This window comes from Opisthorchis viverrini, assembly GCF_000715545.1.
Source record: "Opisthorchis viverrini unplaced genomic scaffold opera_v5_16, whole genome shotgun sequence".
NCBI classification, from domain to species: Eukaryota; Metazoa; Platyhelminthes; class Trematoda; order Opisthorchiida; family Opisthorchiidae; genus Opisthorchis; species Opisthorchis viverrini.
In genome coordinates, this window is record NW_008751672.1 from 1,790,827 (window position 1) to 1,809,291 (window position 18,465).

At 44.4% G+C, this 18,465-nt stretch overlaps 1 protein-coding gene across 1 annotated transcript; it reads right to left on the reverse strand.

Moving 5' to 3' along the window:
• Positions 1–9,316: 9,316 nt before the first annotated feature.
• Positions 9,317–17,343, reverse strand: T265_01495 (hypothetical protein; the record flags this gene model as incomplete). The annotated part of the gene is made up of 3 exons (XM_009165536.1): positions 9,317–10,336; positions 12,234–12,914; positions 16,123–17,343. 3 exons carry the CDS (start codon positions 16,873–16,875, stop codon positions 9,452–9,454), a joined length of 2,319 nt encoding a protein of 772 aa, XP_009163800.1.
• Positions 17,344–18,465: the final 1,122 nt, after the last annotated feature.

Below are 18,465 nucleotides of genomic sequence, written 5' to 3' on the forward strand. Positions count from 1 at the left end.
TTCATTTGGGTTCAGATGGGAGCAATTACAATATGAATGAAATTATTTACGGGCTACATTTTGGCTCCGTGTGCGTACGATATCCCACTTGCAAGCCCTTTTTAGGCTTCGAAAAACATGTGACCATCCAATTCATGTACACACACACACACACACAATGCCCAATCTCGGTAAAGAACTAAAACACTGGTAATCGGATTATTCGTATCATGGTTTCGATTTCTCCATACTTTGTAGCAACTCATCGTACAGATGTACAGATGGGGCGTGGCACCATAGAAAATACGCACACTTATATTGTTTGTTTGCTTCACTCTGTTCGTCGGCTTACCGGACAAGCTAATTTTTTTAACGAAGTGTGTAATAAACACCCTTTTTATCGATGCAGTTAGTAAAAATGACCTGTGTTTACGCTACTAGTTTTTCAAACAAGAGACTGAAAATACCACCATATAGAAGTTCCGTTTTATTTTCAGGCAGACCTCGTGAAATTGAAATTGTGAAATTCAAAATCAGTAATAAACTATAACCTTATCGCACTGTCAAACACATCGTCTAATGGCACACACAACCCGCAACCAGCGTCACATTATTCTGGGACTTACAGTGTAGGGGGTATCCACTCTTTAAAAGCACTCCACTGGTTGAGATTCATCGGGTGGATGGAGGAAGTTGAATATGAGTAAAGTGATCTACTTAACTCTTTCTGAGGATCTAGAATAGGACAAACACTTGATCGTCCTCAAGTAATCTTATTTCACTTGTGGGGTTTTGTGGCATAGATATTTTTTCATATTCATACTACTACCGTTTGAACGGTAGTCCTTCTGTTCTTGCACAAATATTCCGGGTGAGTCCACACCAAAAGGGGGCTCTGGACTCGAGCTTTGCTCTTATTGGGGCGAATCAGTAGTGCATATCCAAAGGCCTTGCCGGGACTGGAACTCTGGACATCTGAGATGCGAGGCAGGTGTGTTACTACTAGTCCACCAACGCACGTTGGACGCTTCTGAATTTTCACGTCTAAACAGGCGAACTTGTTCACGCTTGGGGATGTGATTGGTTTGCCCGAGTAATCGAAAGACGACCTTATTTCACAACAAATTCTTCGAATGGGGTAAAACAATGGATAACCACAGATGTGCTTATGAAGGCGGTCTTGTGTGTAACTGAATCAGTGCAAATCGGCTGAAGCATCAACATCGGTGTATTGAAAATAACTAATTATTAGAGAAACCGGCATAGGTTCAGTTCCTTGGCGTACATCAGTCGCTAACAGCTCACGTGGTTAAAGAAAGAAGTAGGAGGAACACTACTCACGACGTCGCTGAAAACGCTTCTAGATTCTGCTGCAGAACATCACAAACAAGAGCAAGAAGTGGGAGGAACCTTTGCAGTGTTAGCGCAAATGAGGCCACAAGGATCTGAACGTCACCTGGTGGAACAATATAGTCCAGATACGCATTGTATAGGTGCACTATTGCTCAAACGGATGTCTCATGGGCTTTTGCTGGTTCATTACAGCGACTGGAATCAACGCTGCTTGACTTTCGGCAAGAAATTAGTTGAAGTGAATACAACTGTGAAAAGTGAACAATATCTGCCTAATCCCATGGGGGACGATTGAAATGTTGAAAGGCTGTAGCTTGCGTAAGCCAATCAAGCCTAATAGAAGTGAAAAGATGCCGGAATGATGAGCGCTCTGGAGGTAGTCTAGTTCAGTGAGGACGGGGGTTCCAGTTTACCTATGGATGTCCGAAAAACGGGTCGGATACGGTGGCGAGGCACCGTACTGCACACCTGCTGCCAGCGGGATTCCTTGAGCTTCCCATGCGTGTGAAAAAATTCTCTGGGCTGACTAGCGTTTGACGGTTTTGAGGACTAACATCCAGCCTGCTTATCAAGTAGTTCGATCGGCTATTGGATTCCATTTCTTGGCACAACGGCCATTCCAAACATCTGGTGGACATAGTTGGCGCCCTCAAGACTGGTTCAGCGTCCTGTGTGCATGTTGACTGTATACGCCCTGGATACTGGTTCGAAAGCAGGAAGATGTTGACTCTTCAATCGATTCTAGTACATTCGCATGTTCCGCCTTTCACGCTATCCATCCAAATCACACGAAATTCAATCTGAATGTGTTGTCCAGGCAGATCGTACAAACTTCATCGGTATATGGTCATATAAGCAAAACTTGTTTCTTCTGTGGACATCCCATGTGTTATCAAAATCAGCAGAGGCATTAACACGGGTAACTGACAAGGTCGATCCAAATTTCGGAAATGTTTACTCATGAAATATTGAAAACCAGAGGCACCAAGAGATTCATTAACATCTCAGTAAATAAGGTTTGTACCATAACATTCCCACCAGCTTTGTTTTCGCGCCAATTTCTCCGATCACAGTCATCAAACCAGTGCTTCCTAGCCTGCGATAAGGTCGCTTTCAACTAGATGGTTGTCTTACCAAAAAGTGATTGGACTAAACCGTAGAATCAGCCTCAAAAACCCCAATCAAAGCCTCAATCAACCCAGAAAACCGCAAAACCTCATACAGACGATTTACGGTCCTTTTCTCTCCAGGTTGTCGATCAAGAAAACAATAGGACGGCGGTAAATTCAGTTTAAAAAGACGCTGTATTTGACAATATAGTGATCAAAGGACAATTCGACCGGCGCCCTTCAAAATGATCTCTGGAACAACCCAATGAACCTGAACAGAACATTTTACACCTGTTCAATCAAACACAGAGGCCTGGCGCGAGATACAACTTCGCAAATGTGAGAAAACACCAGTCCGGACCGTTTGTACCGGGGGGCAGTCTGACGATGCTACAACGAAATACCTCGAAAACAGAATACCGACAGAATGGGACACGTCAAAGTGATCGCAATCCTAAAAAGCCGCTGCATAACTTCACCAAACGATAGCGTTAGGACCAAAGGTGTTCGGTGACATCATTTTGCGCAGGTTGATCGAATACAGGGTGAGACAATTTCATCAGAATAGATCTGCATTTAACCATGTTAGAGGATGCGTTGATCATAGTTTTTGCTTTGACACAGGTTGCTGAACACCGGTGATCTTCAACAACCATCTCTTTTCTTGCTCCCAATGTACTTTTAGGCTCCGTAGATCGTCAGAAACTAGGTGACAAATGCCAGTACCTGGAAGTACACAAGGGAATGCAGAAAGTTTTCGCACCAGCTCACCACGTCCAGTGATACAAAACAACTCTGTAGTCCCTTATCACTCCTGTTTGACCATGATGTTAATATCCTGCTTGCTTCGTTGATGAGTGACACCAGGCATCACTGGGGCCAAATTTATCGTTCCAAGGAGGAAAGTTCATCAATTCAGACGTTTACGACAGGATGCCACCAGAGGATGAAGCAGTTAGTTATAACTGTTTCTTACGCGTTTGTGCTGCATTGACATTTTAATACGGTCAGTCAACGGCCCAGTCAACTTCACTCGTTTGTTCTAAAATTTCTGTCAACATACAGTGCAAATAGCCTCAGTAATCTAGCAAACCGTCATACTATTCGATTTTCCTGTCATTGTTATTCCTATTCGATTAAGTGAAATTCTACGGCACTCATCGGACGGTGAACTACCGTGTACAGAATTCCAGTAAACTTGTTGCGGACCTCGCCAGATTTACTGACTGAGACTCAGCCAATAAAGGTATGTTCACGCTGTAAAAACTACCACCTTTGTTACCTAACCAGTTCTGCACGGAGTTAACCTGGGCCCGTCACGTCAAAATGGTTCCCCCACAAATTCATTACTAATCTCCAGTTTGTTTTCGTCTTTAAATATCACCCTCGTCTCAACCTAGAATACACTCGTGATGTCTGAACTTGAGTCCAACTCCACCCACCCCGCACATCCGGACGGAATTCAAAGAACGGCCAGTGCCCCTTCGGTAGCCTAGCTCCCACTAGAAGCTTCTTTACACAGTTATTATGTGACATCCATTTAGGTGTTTTATCGCTATTTTCCTAACTGGCACTCCCATAGGAACTTCCGGTTGCCACGGAACAGGTTTTTGTGCATACGATTAATGGGATCAGAAATATGACATGGACGTATCGCTCAAAATGACGCCAATCAATTTGTTCCCAATCAAACGCTCTTCGTGCGGAAATTCCAAATTACGAAGTTATGACAACTGTGTTAGCGTCGCTTCCAATCTACCTTGTGCCGAATCCTCCCTTTGAAACTTTGAACACACCTTGCGATTCAAGGATTTTCCCCCTCCGCAATCATTTGTTTAGCTCCGGTAATGTTCGGGCCTGTCATAAACAATCCGGGGCAATATCCGAACGCGGACTAAGCACCTCATTTCCTTGTCCAGGTCTGGAACCATCTGACCGTCGTCTCACGTGATGAAATGTTCTTAGAACTCCCCTTTATTTATTTCTAGGCGAAACACCAGTTTGTTACGTTAGCATAGATTGGTTATCATTTTTGCCTACCAGTTTGTCTGAAATATCCCCTTGACAGAAGGTCATTCAAGGGAAAGTTGACCTTTCTGACATCTCTTCTACTGACTTGGATGCACATAAAACGAACACAATCGATCGAAACTGTAAATATATGCGAATTTGATTAAAGTCGATGATGAACAGTTCAGACGGATGAAACTGGTGTGAGATCCGAGAATCAGGAGAGGCTGAATCATGTGAAGCTGACAAGTAACCGTCCGGTCACGTGAAAGTGAACGAGTGTACAAAACTTCTCTGTACCTGTTTATTCTGCTGTTCTCATAAACTTTGGCAGCTTGATTCGAAACGTCAGCGTGCCCGTTGAGAAGAAAACTAAGATGTTTGCATTTCTTCGTTTACCGTTCTACCAAGTGGACGGTACTTGCTCAAACGTATGCGCTGAAAATGCCTCATCGTTCAAACTTTACAGAAACAGGCTAATTCACCAACGCACATCGAAATGTTCTGATGCGGAATTCTGTCTATTGTCTCTTGCCCGATGATCGAATGGTTTTTGAAAACTACGTTTGGATGTCCATTCTGGCAAAGGTATTTTTGAGTCTTCGGAATGGCACTTCACTAACAATATCATCCTTGAAAGGAAGAAGCGGGAGTAATTTGGGGTTTGATCTTTTGTATAGTTTGTTTTGAAGGTGTAGGCACTAACTTATCCCTGTCAGTTTGCGATACACAACGTTATACCGACCCACCTTGTGTCCTTACCAGTAGCACATCCTAGAAGGGCATCTGATTTTCGAGTTAAATTCACACGTAAACGGTGTAGCTGAATGGGTCCTATAAAAAACATCTAGAATAGTCAGCGAAAGCATCACACACTATGAAACTATCATCGACATACATGCATATCATACCAACCAGTATAGAATCCTCAAGCTTGAACAAACCCACAAGCAATGGGCAAAGTGAAAAGACCATGGTCACTCCATCCATTTGTCTGTAAATTCGTCAGTTGAACGAGAATTGAGTATTCCCTCTACAATGCTAAATCGGCTCCTTCAATTCTACTGTAGAGATCTTAAGACTACGTCAGACATATTCTATAGTCTGCAGAATGGGAACGTGCGTAATGAGTGATCTACTGTCCTGCCCCCTTTGCAATCAGGATACTATGCAACTGCTTTGAGGTTTTAAAGCACTCCATCCCATTGGTACCAAATCTGGAGTTCCTGGCTGTTGAAACTTTCGTAAAATGATCTTCTGCACCCGTAGTTCCTGCGCTTTCACTGCAGGTTAACATTAGGAATACGGTCTCCTTCTACTAGATCTATTTTATTTACCGCAGCATTTCTGGCCATCCCCTAACAGACACCGCCCTTCCTCACTTAGTGGTTTACAACATAACTTTACTACACTACCGGTAGATAGTGTTCTAATGGCCTACTAACCAACGAGACCCATGAATTTCATCCTTGGTTTGTTCCGCGTCACCGTTCAGCCTTGACGATGGCTCTCTAACAATACGCCAAGCTGATATATACCATCATCATCATCATATATATATACCGTCATCACAGGTAAGGGGAAAATTCAATCGACCGTAAGCCCAGTCGAGATCAATACGGTGGGATCGAGGTAACTAGCCTCGTAAAAAAACGCAAATCAGGATATATGCAACTGCTTTGAGGTTTTAAAGCACTCCATCCCATTGGTACCAAATCTGGAGTTCCTGGCTGTTGAAACTTTCGTAAAATGATCTTCTGCACCCGTAGTTCCTGCGCTTTCACTGCAGGTTAACATTAGGAATACGGTCTCCTTCTACTAGATCTATTTTATTTACCGCAGCATTTCTGGCCATCCCCTAACAGACACCGCCCTTCCTCACTTAGTGGTTTACAACATAACTTTACTACACTACCGGTAGATAGTGTTCTAATGGCCTACTAACCAACGAGACCCATGAATTTCATCCTTGGTTTGTTCCGCGTCACCGTTCAGCCTTGACGATGGCTCTCTAACAATACGCCAAGCTGATATATACCATCATCATCATCATATATATATACCGTCATCACAGGTAAGGGGAAAATTCAATCGACCGTAAGCCCAGTCGAGATCAATACGGTGGGATCGAGGTAACTAGCCTCGTAAAAAAACGCACCTCGGTGACCTGAGAATGTGTGTGTAGTGGAATGGGCCTCGTTCCTGGATAAAAGAAACAATTATGACCGGAAACCAAAGTAAGCCAATACGCAGATAAAACTTCACGGAATTTCGTCTGGCAAAAACTGGGGAGACTCTCATTACTGCTCTGCTCAGATTTCCTTCGACACTGGTGGGCGTGACCAGCCGACCCCTGGGGCTGCTACATCCTTGTAAGGAGTAGGACTTTTACCTAAACAAATTCAGCTGAGCTCAGAGTTGATGAAGCACTTTCAAGCACAACTTTGGAAAGCCGTTTCAGGTGTCAAAGCTAGTGGAATTGTGTATTTCTCCCAGAAATCGTGAAGATACCCACAAGAACATTCTCCGTCTTAAGTGTACGGATTTCCACTGGCCTATCAGAAGTTTGTGGAAAATTCTGAATAGCAAAACAACTTAAATCAGAATGGCGCCACTGAAGACGGGAGCAGACTCTGACATTGATGGAGGATCCATGGAAGCTATCCACGGCCATATGTGGACAGTTGTCCTGAGTAGTAGACGTCTAAAACTCTCACAGACACAAGGAATGGCTGTCAAGATACCTGAAAGAATATTATTTTTTTCAGAAGGGTTTGGTAAACAATCGGTAGTTTTTATTTGGGCAACGTTTCGCTTTTGACACAGAAGCTTCATCACCCCCAAATTGGCCAGGTTTTAAGGCAGACGGAGAACCAATCAGTAAGATTTCATACTAGATCAGTTTTGAGTGTCAATTAACAGCCCTTGTCGGTTGGTGGTTGTCCAAATCTTGCGTTGGTGGATTGGGAGGGTTCACATTAATTCCGGGAACTGCGTCTACCTGATGAGCCCCAAAAAGGGCGAAATCGGTCGTGGGCTGTCGACGGATTTTCAGCAACCTTATGAGTAGTACATTACAAAGATATTACATGTATCGCGATATTTCAAATATCGTAGCGACTGAAACATGAGGCGGCCTGGTGCAGCACATTCAGTTGCCTGAGGACATCATAAACGAGAGATTCAGCTGAGTTCCAGGTGAGTCTCTCGAAAAAACCAAATTATTTTCCAAATGAGTGTATATTTGCTAATTCTGATCAAGTTTGGTTTTTCAATCTTCCACTTCAGGGTGCTTCAAATGATGATTCACTTCGAGTGCCAGTGGTAGATTTTTCTTGGTCTTTGTGGGGTTGTGAGTGCTGCGACAATTTAATTAGAGGGGGGTGCGGTGAGGTCAAGTGGAGTTCAGACGATGACTACTGTTCCTTCTGATGACCGCCCACCAACACGTGTCAGCTCGATTGATCCAGAACCGTTCTCCACAAGCCTCCGATTCTGTTGACATTGGAAGGTTTGGCGATTTCTACCGCCCCAGCCATCAGTCTCTGTGACGCCGACGGTAGTCCTCGCCTCAAAACCTCAACATTTCCGAAATCTATTTTGTGTCCTGTGTATGTTCTGCAATTGTCGAGTCTTTCAGTAACGCTCGATAATCATCTGCGTTTCTCAGCGGCCTGTTTGTTTTCCCCCTATGCTGTCCGAGTCTGTCCTATGTAGACCTTAGTCGTTGTACTAAATTTTGTAGGCGCATTCCCCGGTTCTGTTTTCCGGGAGGTGATCCTTCAATCGCATCAGTGCCGAGTGTTTCCCTTTGGAAAGCTACTCCTATGTAGGCTGTGTTTAGAATCCTTCGAAAGATCTCCGATGTCCCTGGTTTATATGGAACAAAAGCCACCCCAAGCCATTCTCGTTTGGGTTTCACTACCGGTAACAGTACCCTTCGTAAATGACGCCTAATCAAACTAGTTGGATATCTACTGTCCCGAAGCTTTTTCTTCACTTCTATTGGGGCCGCTGTCCGATCAACTGCTTCTGTGTTCAGGGCCTAAATATTAATGAGGCAATACTGGCGAATACCGATTTCGGACGGGCAGACGAGTAGCTCAAAACTGCCCCAGTGTCAGCTGGCTTCTCGTATACTGTGGTCTTTAGTTCGCCCCCTACCTTATGGGTCATGCACTCAAAAAATGCCAATGTATCCCAGTTGGCTCCATCTCTACACTAAATTTGATATGTGGACTTAGTTCATTCTGATAATAGTAAAACTCCCAAACCTTGTTTCGTTTCATCACGACGAAATTATCATCCACATAACGCCAGAATACCTTGGATGGGTATGAGAATCCGCCTAGAGTTTGTTCAAATTCTTCCATAAATATATTTGCCAAAACATGGGATATTGGAGGTCTCATTGCTAGACCTTGTTCTTGAGTATAAACCACTGAGTTGAAAACGAAGTGGATGAGATTCAGACAGGTTTTTATGCCTGTCCACCGTAAGCTGTGTCCGTTCTGAAAGGGTGATGTTTGCTAGTAGCAGTCGTTTAGCTATTTCTAAATAGTCCCCTTTTGGCGAATTGACATCGAACCTTACAACGATGTCATCTGGTTCAACGGTGACCTCCGCTACTTTGTTGGCAAAGTCATACGAATTCTTAATGTAAGTACTATGTTTCCCAGTGAGGAGTTTTAAAATACAGGCCAAGAAGCTGGGTTTTGTTACTTATTTGATAGAACTTATCGCACTGTTGCTGGTGGCGGGCACAAAGTCCAACAAAATGCCAGTAGAAGAAAGAAACTGATCAATGACTCCACCACCCCGCTCTGGGTGGTTACTTAGGTATCCCAAAAATACGGATGTCAAAGAACAAATCAAGTCGATCGCCGTCTTTTATCCATCAGCAGGTGGAATCATGCATATAACCAAGGTATGTACACCAGCTAGTTGTAATAACAGAGATAGCTGAAAATAGCAAAATATAATTTAAAAAAACAGGCCACTTAGTCTTCGCTAGACTCGTCCGTTTCATCATCGTCATCTTCCTCTTCTTCTGCATCTTTAAGCCAAGTCAAAAATGGCTTCAGCTTATCACGAATCGCCTTCGTATGTTCCGATAGTTCTTCGTCTGCGAGAAGTGGTGAGTTGTCTAGCCACCACCATATCGCAGGTTCTGTAAGAAGTTCTCTGTCGTATAGCATGTGAGCGATGAATGGGCTAGAGGACATGATAAGCGGTTGATAGCAGGCGGAATCTTCAACAGCCTGAAGACATAAACGTCCATCCGCGTTGGAACCGGAAAAATAAGACCTGAGCACTCCATGGAACCGAGATATTTGTTTTCCAAATTCAGTCATAAATGCACGAATTTGTGCTTTCTCGTCTGCAGCAGAGGCGCCACCCAACACGGCTGAACAAGTTAAGTCCAGAATTGCCTTGACCAAGAGAAACAGTAAATCATCTATTGGTATATTGTAGGCATGTTTCAGGGAATTCACTTCTAGAATCACATTCTCGGTCGCATCCGCGGTATCTCCACAATGCTCAAGCGTACGCTGTATTTCGCTAATCAAAAATAGCTCAGATTGTTCACCTTCATCTGCACTGCCACCAGAAGGCTCAGCCTCACTATCTGTAACACCGGATGCACGACGGCTTTGCTTACGAGTTGGCTTGCCTGCTCGGTGTGACTCGCTAGTACTGCTCAAAAGACGGCTATGGTTAACAGCACGGCGAGACATTTTCATAGAAGATCGGAGCCGATCGTCTGCTGTGTCCCAGAGACTTCCTTCACCGCTTATGTCAATATTCTGTTGTTCGGAAGGCTCTTCCCAGTCACTTTCGCTTCCAGTAGACCGACTGTCAGAGGTTGTGCGCCCGGAGCGTATCTATGGTAAAGAAACGATACGAAAACTTGAGTTCACTGAAGGCCTGGATTGTAAAATACTACAGAACACAATTCGTTACTTATTATCTTTTAGCGAAATTCACGTCATGAGTCATATTCTGTGTGTTGTGGCTCAGGTCGTTCCGGCATTTGTTTCCCGACGGTGGAGAGTCGAGGTGCATTAACGTTGTTCCAAAAAATCTGGGAGAAATAGCAAACCAAGAAGCAGAATGCCAAAGAGCTGTTGTTTTACTTTCATTCCGTAGATTGCCTACTAAATGCCTTCATACGATAAGGACATAGCGTCCTACACAGGTTCTAGTATGATACTGCACGTGACCGAGCGAAGTTGCGGCAGATGGATCAAACTACCAAATGGGCAAACGGATTTCCAGCTCCTTGTTCCCAATACGAATGTAATTATCTCCTCTTTGTAGAGTGATGTGTCTATTTTTGTCACCCAAGCACACTGACAAAGTACCACAACAAAAACAAAGGCACTACAGCGCTACACACCATGATCTTCAATTAGGGGCGCCAAACCGCCATCCTAGTAGCAGTGCTCTTCGCATGCAGTTACTTGGTAAACGTTACGACGAAAAAAGAATCATCATCATAATCACTGACAGCAACCGCAGATAAGAACGCTGGTGCTTCACTGCCGTACAAGCATGTCAGTTCGTTTCAATAAACCCCTATAAAGCAAAGAAACAGTACAAGGAGGGGACCTAGGGTTAGCCTACCACAAACATCCTAGGTGCTTACACCTCCAATACTCAGATAGACAATGTGAATAGAAGTTGACCGCATGAATGCCAGTCATCGGTTAGCCACCATGTCGTTCAGTGTCTCAAGCCAAGCACAAGGACGGTCCACACTGCAAGGCAAAGAACACCCAAAATCTCCCAACATGTTTCACTCCCTTCTGCTATATTGAACTTTATCCACCTCTAGATTCGCGCGATTTAGAAGGAGACGAAAAAAATAACGCTCGTCTCGGCATGCGTACGACACAGTCAAGCCACCTTAACTCGCAGTTCTGCATGCATTCCTTGAGGGGAGTACCCTCTGCTTCACGAAGAACCCGTCATTGCGAATTCTCTGCAACAGCCGACTCCAGGCATACTTCTCAGACACAGGTGCTCAAAGAACTGAAGATGTCTGAGATCCTCCACTCGAAATGGGCACGTCTCGCAATCGTACAACAATACGGCTCGAGATTTAGTCTGACAAGCACGTCCCTTGAGACTCAGTGACATGCTTTCTTGATGTCACAAGTGGCGCCAGTTTAAAAAAGCACTTCTAGACCTTGAGATTCGTGCGTTGACTTCGTCTGTCACACCAGCGTCGAAGCCAATACAAACTCCAAGATACGTATCGCGTCCGACAACTTCCAATGTCACTTCTTAAATCCATGGAGGCATGTTCAAAGAGATGGCACGGTTAGAAGACGATACGTCCCGTAGCATGACTTTGCACTTCGTGAACCTTCCATTCCGTAATTTGAGCTCGACATCATGATGATTTATACTGTTTCTGAACTATGCATTCTCAAAGCTGCATCAAGCCTGGTCCCACGCTCCCTTTGAAGTGCAAAATGCCCCGATGCCGTGCTCAAAACACCCTAACCATGTCTACCAGATCATGCCAAGACTGATACATTGACAAACCGATTAGTTGATGTCTTGTTGAAGCGTTCTTATTAGTAACCAAAACATCATGCCCAGAGACTAAAACGTAACTCAATATGGTGAAAGGAACACCTCCTAACCAGGATTCACGAACAAAAACACATGTCAAAAATATATACAACTGGTGAAGACGCGGTTCCGTTTGGGTTGTTAATGAAACAGGAGTAGGGTGCACAAAACAATGAAATTCAAATGGGGGAAACTCACCCGACCTGGACGATTTTTCCTGGTATATAACGTAGCCCATACATTTTCTCCACCTATCTGGGGTTCTAGGACAAGGTCCGTGTCTCTAGGGGCGACAACCACACATTTGGGCGGCAGAGATCCACGACCCGGACCAAGCGTGACAACGGCTTCCGTAGACGATCCAACAAAACAAGAAGGAGGCAGGTGAAAGCTATCCAGAATTCGTGCTCCACTACCAATCCATGCTGTATCAGCCCTCACACGATCACCGATAAAAACGTCGGGCAACGCAACAACACGCCGGAGTCGCGCAAGCCGTCCCACGTAACAGTTGGAAGTGAGAGCACAGTCGACCAAACACGCACCAGATCCAATAACGCAACCGGGTCCAACTAGACAGGCACCAACCAATCTTGCCTTCGGATGCACTTTTGCTGATTTTGCCACGTAGCATGAAAGACCGACACAATGTAGTGTGCTGAGGTCCATGAGAAAACTTGGTGGGAACAGTGAGGCAGTCCCTTCCTCACGTGCTAACAGAGTAAAGGTAGTGTTGATCAAGCTGTGGAGGTCAGGCGCCGCCCTTAAGGTAAGCGGACCAGACGGCAAGGGGTTAATATGGATTGAATAACCCATGACTTCTTCGTTGGTGAGGACATCGTGAACCAGATCATTCATTGTCTGATAGTCGAAATTATCCTATTACAAAAAAACGGAATATAATGAGTGCCGCAAAGATGCTGTGGAATAGCGGCCGAAATGCAACAAAACGGAAACACTGATACCACAAGTCTAAATGACAACTCATAGTAGGGTGCCTGTTCTAATTGAACTCCAGGATTCGAATATGTTAATCGCCTGTTGTAGAGCGTAAAAAATTCAATGAAAACCAATGCCAATTGAGATGTGGATGCATTCGTGCGACCTCTAGTACTTATTGAGCAATTGTGATTCACCATGCTCTAGGCAAATAGATGGCATACAACCAGAGGAAACGTAGTAAACACAGATAATACCAAACTGCAGTGAACTTGAACGGACTTGAATGGATTAAAACTCGAGACGAAACTGTAGACGTCCTACTCTTCGAGCAACATCTACGTAATTCCAATCCCAGGGTACTGAAACTTCCAGCAAAACGCAAAGATACCAACGCAGCAAACAGCTTCAGAATGTTCACAAGTGAAGAACAAGCGAAAATTACAAGACAAATCTTAACTGCTTTGAATGGCTTGTTGGTCGACAAAAAACGGATTTTCCCGAATCAACATAACAATCATCCGACCGGATTGACGGATATTCAACGGACTGGCGAATATTCAAACGTGATCTGAACCTAAAAATAGCAACAGAGGAAAAATGAAAGCTGATCTTCAAGCGACGCCTGAATCACGCCGACGAGTGAAGTGATCCAACTATCCATTTTCACAAAACAACAGATCCGAAGTGAGTTTGGCTTTGATGCCGAGCGAAGCATAAAGCTTTCATCCCACGATAGAGGCGAAAACTTTCCCCCGGCCTGCCGTTGGGAAACCAGCTTGGAGCGGTGGCTTATACAGTTTTGGCGGCCTACAGCCGTTTTTGGGCTACACCATACATCGTTTCGTTGGTAGATTCAGTCTGATGAAGTCTGACACTAGGATAACTAGAAAACGGTCATTCTTACTACGACAATTGGGGGCGATTTCGACCGCACGCTTATCCATCCTAAACGTATTAAGCAGTGTACATTAGCAAATCAAGACCCCTAAGACTAGAATAAAAAACCGTCGACGAAGACAGTAACTTCTGGGCACAGTAAAGTTACAAATCGGACGACGGAGGACATTTCACCACTTGCGAGAAATCCCCTAATTCAGATGGTTTGTACTACTTGCATGCTAAATTTAATCAATCATAAATAGGCATTGGGTGCATTAGAAAGGTATGGTTCCGTAAGAACAACGCGCTGTGCGTTTCATCCCCGTTGGGACTAATCAGATGCATACGGCAAAACTCGATGGCTTGATGTTCAGAGATGCCAAATCCAAGCGGTCGCGGACCACTCGTGTGCACATGAGCCATAAAAATTCCGCTTCGCAATCATCATTTGTAAAACCTCCGAACCTACGACTTGGTAACTACCAGGTTTTCTCTAAGCATCGTCAGGAAAGTTGGGAACAAGTCTATCTTGTCCGAATGTCACCGTATGTTCGCAAGCCTTCGTTTCATGATTAAAAATGGGAGTACTTAAACGTATAGGGAAACCATAACTACTAAACAAGTCCACCGTTAACTGAGTCTTGTAACCAGATTGTATTTGCGAACGCAGAGACTGATTTCATCCAGTAGTGTATTCGTGCATTTTTATCTCGAAGTTTATTGGAAGTTCTTACGCAGACATGGAATGAGACCCGACCGCACATAACTCAGAAGACGTGCACCCAGCCAAAATGATTCACGGAAACTCAAAACCGTAGAACACGAAGGATATGTCGGTCAGTTGCAACAACGAGTGCAATCAATTCACTGATTTTGCGCACGACAGACAAGCTAAAAACCACGGCGGACTCTAAATATTACTCAAGACTGTGGAACTTTCCGAATCGACCAGAAAAGTAGGTGCACAACTCTTCGTGTTACGTTTGATGACAGATTATTGGAAGTACTTGCCTGAGAACAGAAATTTTGTATTCTTCGTGATTTTGATACGTCTAAGTACGAGTTCTGAAATAGTGCTGCCCAACAAAATCGACTGACGGAAAACTGTCCAAGATACTTTCAGATGGGGCGAAAATTCACCGAAGCCTTCAGAAAAATCCCACAATAGAAGCCAGACTGACCGTTTGGAACGATTGAAAGACTACTTTTTATAACAAAACCTAAGTACGAGTATCTAAGGTCTACTGGCCCATACAATCCACGTATATATGGACTGTCCAAAATATATAGGAGAAACCTGTTCGCCAAGAACGGCACAACATGGGCAATCCACCGCACCATTCAATCGGTCATTGGGTGAAACACCTCCTCGAACCCATTCGTTCACTCAGTCTTCAGGATACTTTGGTTCAGAGTCGTTCTAAAATCTGCACGTCGATAACGGATATATGTGCATATTGGACGTTTTGATTTCTATTTGGAACACATGTCCGATATTACTTTTCGTATACGCTTGCTGAATCCAGAGAAGTACTTTAAAGGTGAACTTTTAACAATCAATTACTCAAGGTCAAAGGCATGGAGTGGAAATGAGCTGCCCGATTAGTCCAACCCTAGTTGATATTCTTGCGATCACGTTCCATCAGATTCTTGGAACCCACTATTTAACAACGCACTCTTATAAGCACTATTTGGACCATATTTTGTCATTTACGAATCCGATGTGAAAATAACAAAACCAAAAAACGCAATCCTTTAAAAGGGCTCAAACTGCGTCCACCTCGTGGGGATGGACCGATTGTTTCACTAACTTAGTTATCGAGGTGTTCGAATAAGATTGAGGAAGATGAGTTCACAGAGGGACAGTTACCACCTGCTACAACTTTGGACCACATATTTCCTAGAATATCACAGATACTCGATGGCTTGTTCAAATCAAAATTACGAATGGCACTAACTACTCTAGGAGCATTAATTTGGTGGCTGTTATTCATGCTGGCAATAGGCCCCACCATCCCCTTTCAGATTTGACTTTCGTACACTCCGCCACATGTATTCATCTAATGTTCCGTTCAACAAAATTAGTCACCAGCTTCGAGTACCTCAGGATAACTAGAAACACATCTGAAGAATTAGATGAATCTAACGGCGTGGCATTGAGAATGAAAAACAGGGTAAAATTCCTGTCGAATGGCAAGACCTTACAAATAGAATGCTTGGGCTTAGACGACAGTGAAGCACTATTGCCGAAGTAGATGTTGCTTACCTGAAACAATGCAGGAATGTGGTGGCTACAGACAGCTATGCCCAGGTCCAACAAATCCGAGGCAAGCTCTGAGAACTGGTCTGTCCGGAGTAAATCCTGGGCGGCTATTATCGGACAAGGATCGTCCAGAGCGGAGGATAACTGAATCAGACGATTGTCAGCCGTATGCGAGAACAAAACTGTGACACCCCATTCAGCTGCCTGGGATGGGCTTAGTTTCGATGAACAAGGAGGAAGTATCAAACTAAGAATAGCATTTGAATTACGGGAACGAAGATCCTCATGTTGTCGTAAAAATGGCATCAGCGGGGTTGCGCAAATTAAGTCCGCAGGAACCAGAAAAAAATCAGTCACACCACGAATAACCTGACTCGTATCCAGGTCACGCATAACATCACCCAAACTGTGACTCGTTTCGCCGTTGTGTACCGAAATGCGTACAGACTTGTAACAAGAGTTGTTCCGCAGAAAAGATCGTAACTGCTCGTAATGATCACAGGCATAGATTAGAATATCTTTGAAACCATCCTCAATAAGACGAGTTAAAGTGAAATGGAGTAGTGGAACACCCGCAAGAGGCAACAAACAGTGTGCTGTGTGGTTCACAAGAGGCTCGAAGCGAGAGGACAATAAATTAGCTATAACCACGGCATACGGGCCCTTATTGTCCTCCTTGAATACTGTTGAAGTTCCGGATCCCTTGGCTGACGTGTTGGACTTTTTGGTAGATTTACTTCCTGTGTGCTTCGACATGGCGGAAGATCACACCGGTTCTCTGCGTGAGAAAGAACTTTTGAAATGCGATTAATGACAGAACAACAAAATAGGTATTTACATGCACGAGTGTAAAACACACTTTGGGAATAAACGACTGTAAGCCTTATCGAACTTTCTCTGAAAAGTAAATAAGGCAGTCTCAATAAGTCACCTAAAAGAGAGCACCCACCAACTAAGACCACTTAAATACGTTCCTGTGAGATCCTGATTAAAATCGACAGCCTCTGGAATGTCTCAAGACGACTCTGGAAAACAGTCCTCTACAAGGTCCAGGATAGAGAAACCGCACAAAAGACTGTCGCATCCCGGTGGCATGTACGTCCAACGCATTGTAATGAAATTCAGTCTAAGGTAGTTATGGGACCGATAACACAACTTTCAACCGAAGCATATTACTTTGATAACCCCCTGCGTTAACGAGGTGGCCATCCCTTGAAAGACGATAACAAATCAATGGATCAGTCACCATATGGAGTATGCACCCGGAGAGTGAACGACAGTTTGGTAAGCGTCAGGTCACACGGTGTAAGTGTTGATGTTGAAAATTAGTGATGACTAGAAACAGGTAAAGGCTAGTGCACAATCGAAGCGCTCGACTACCATCGTGAGCGCGGCAAGCATCTGCTCCGCACCGACTACCTGGGCGGACTTCTTCGGAGCCAGTTCGAATAACCTAGGCGTTTAAATCGCTCAAAAAGGTGAGTTTCCGCACTTTTCGCGAACCAAATCAGCCTAGATAAACCCAACAAAAGGGTAACTATCTTAGCTTCGGGATTAGAGTCTGTCCGCAAGTAGGTTGATCATCGCAAAGTCCACGTCTGTCCATCATGTCGCGGTGACAGTCACCGGTCAAGAGGCCTGATGAATGGGAGTCATTGCTCGCTCTATGTCATTGTCTGCAATCTATTCAACGTCATTAGTGATTTGGGCTGACTTGTCTTACTGTACCCATATATACAAGGTGTCTTCTACTGGAATCCAAATGCAGTTGCATAGCGGCACTCTTAGCTGCATACCATTGGTATTGCATTGAGAGTCAAGTTGAGTGAGACTGAAAGTGGGCTACTCCTCATGTGCCGACGAAGGGCGCAGCAAACTGCATGGGTCAATGAAAATGATGCAGTGCTTTGTAAGTTAACGCACTGAACGCACATTGCGGCTGTTAAATTGCTTATGGTCACAACTCTCCAGGTCACAAGCTAAACGGACGCAAGAAAAGTTATGAATTAAGTATTTCCAGCTGGAAAGACCCCCCAGTCTTGGAGATAATGGACATCACCGTGGTGTGACAGTTTACGCATCTTCGTAATCCATACGATTACTAACGCAACATAACAAACCACCTCAGATCAAGTTGGTTTATGGATACAGCCTTGACAACAAGTGGTTATAGCGCGAATTTGCTGACCGGAAGGTCCGTGGTTTGAACCCGACGTCTGCCTCTCGACTTCCCCTGTCTAGGCTTGGGCAACCGGGCAGTATCCCAGCCCTCGTGCTTCCTTCGGGTAGCGTGGCAGCTAGGCACCAGATGTTACAGCTGAGACATGTATGTATGTCTGCACCTAA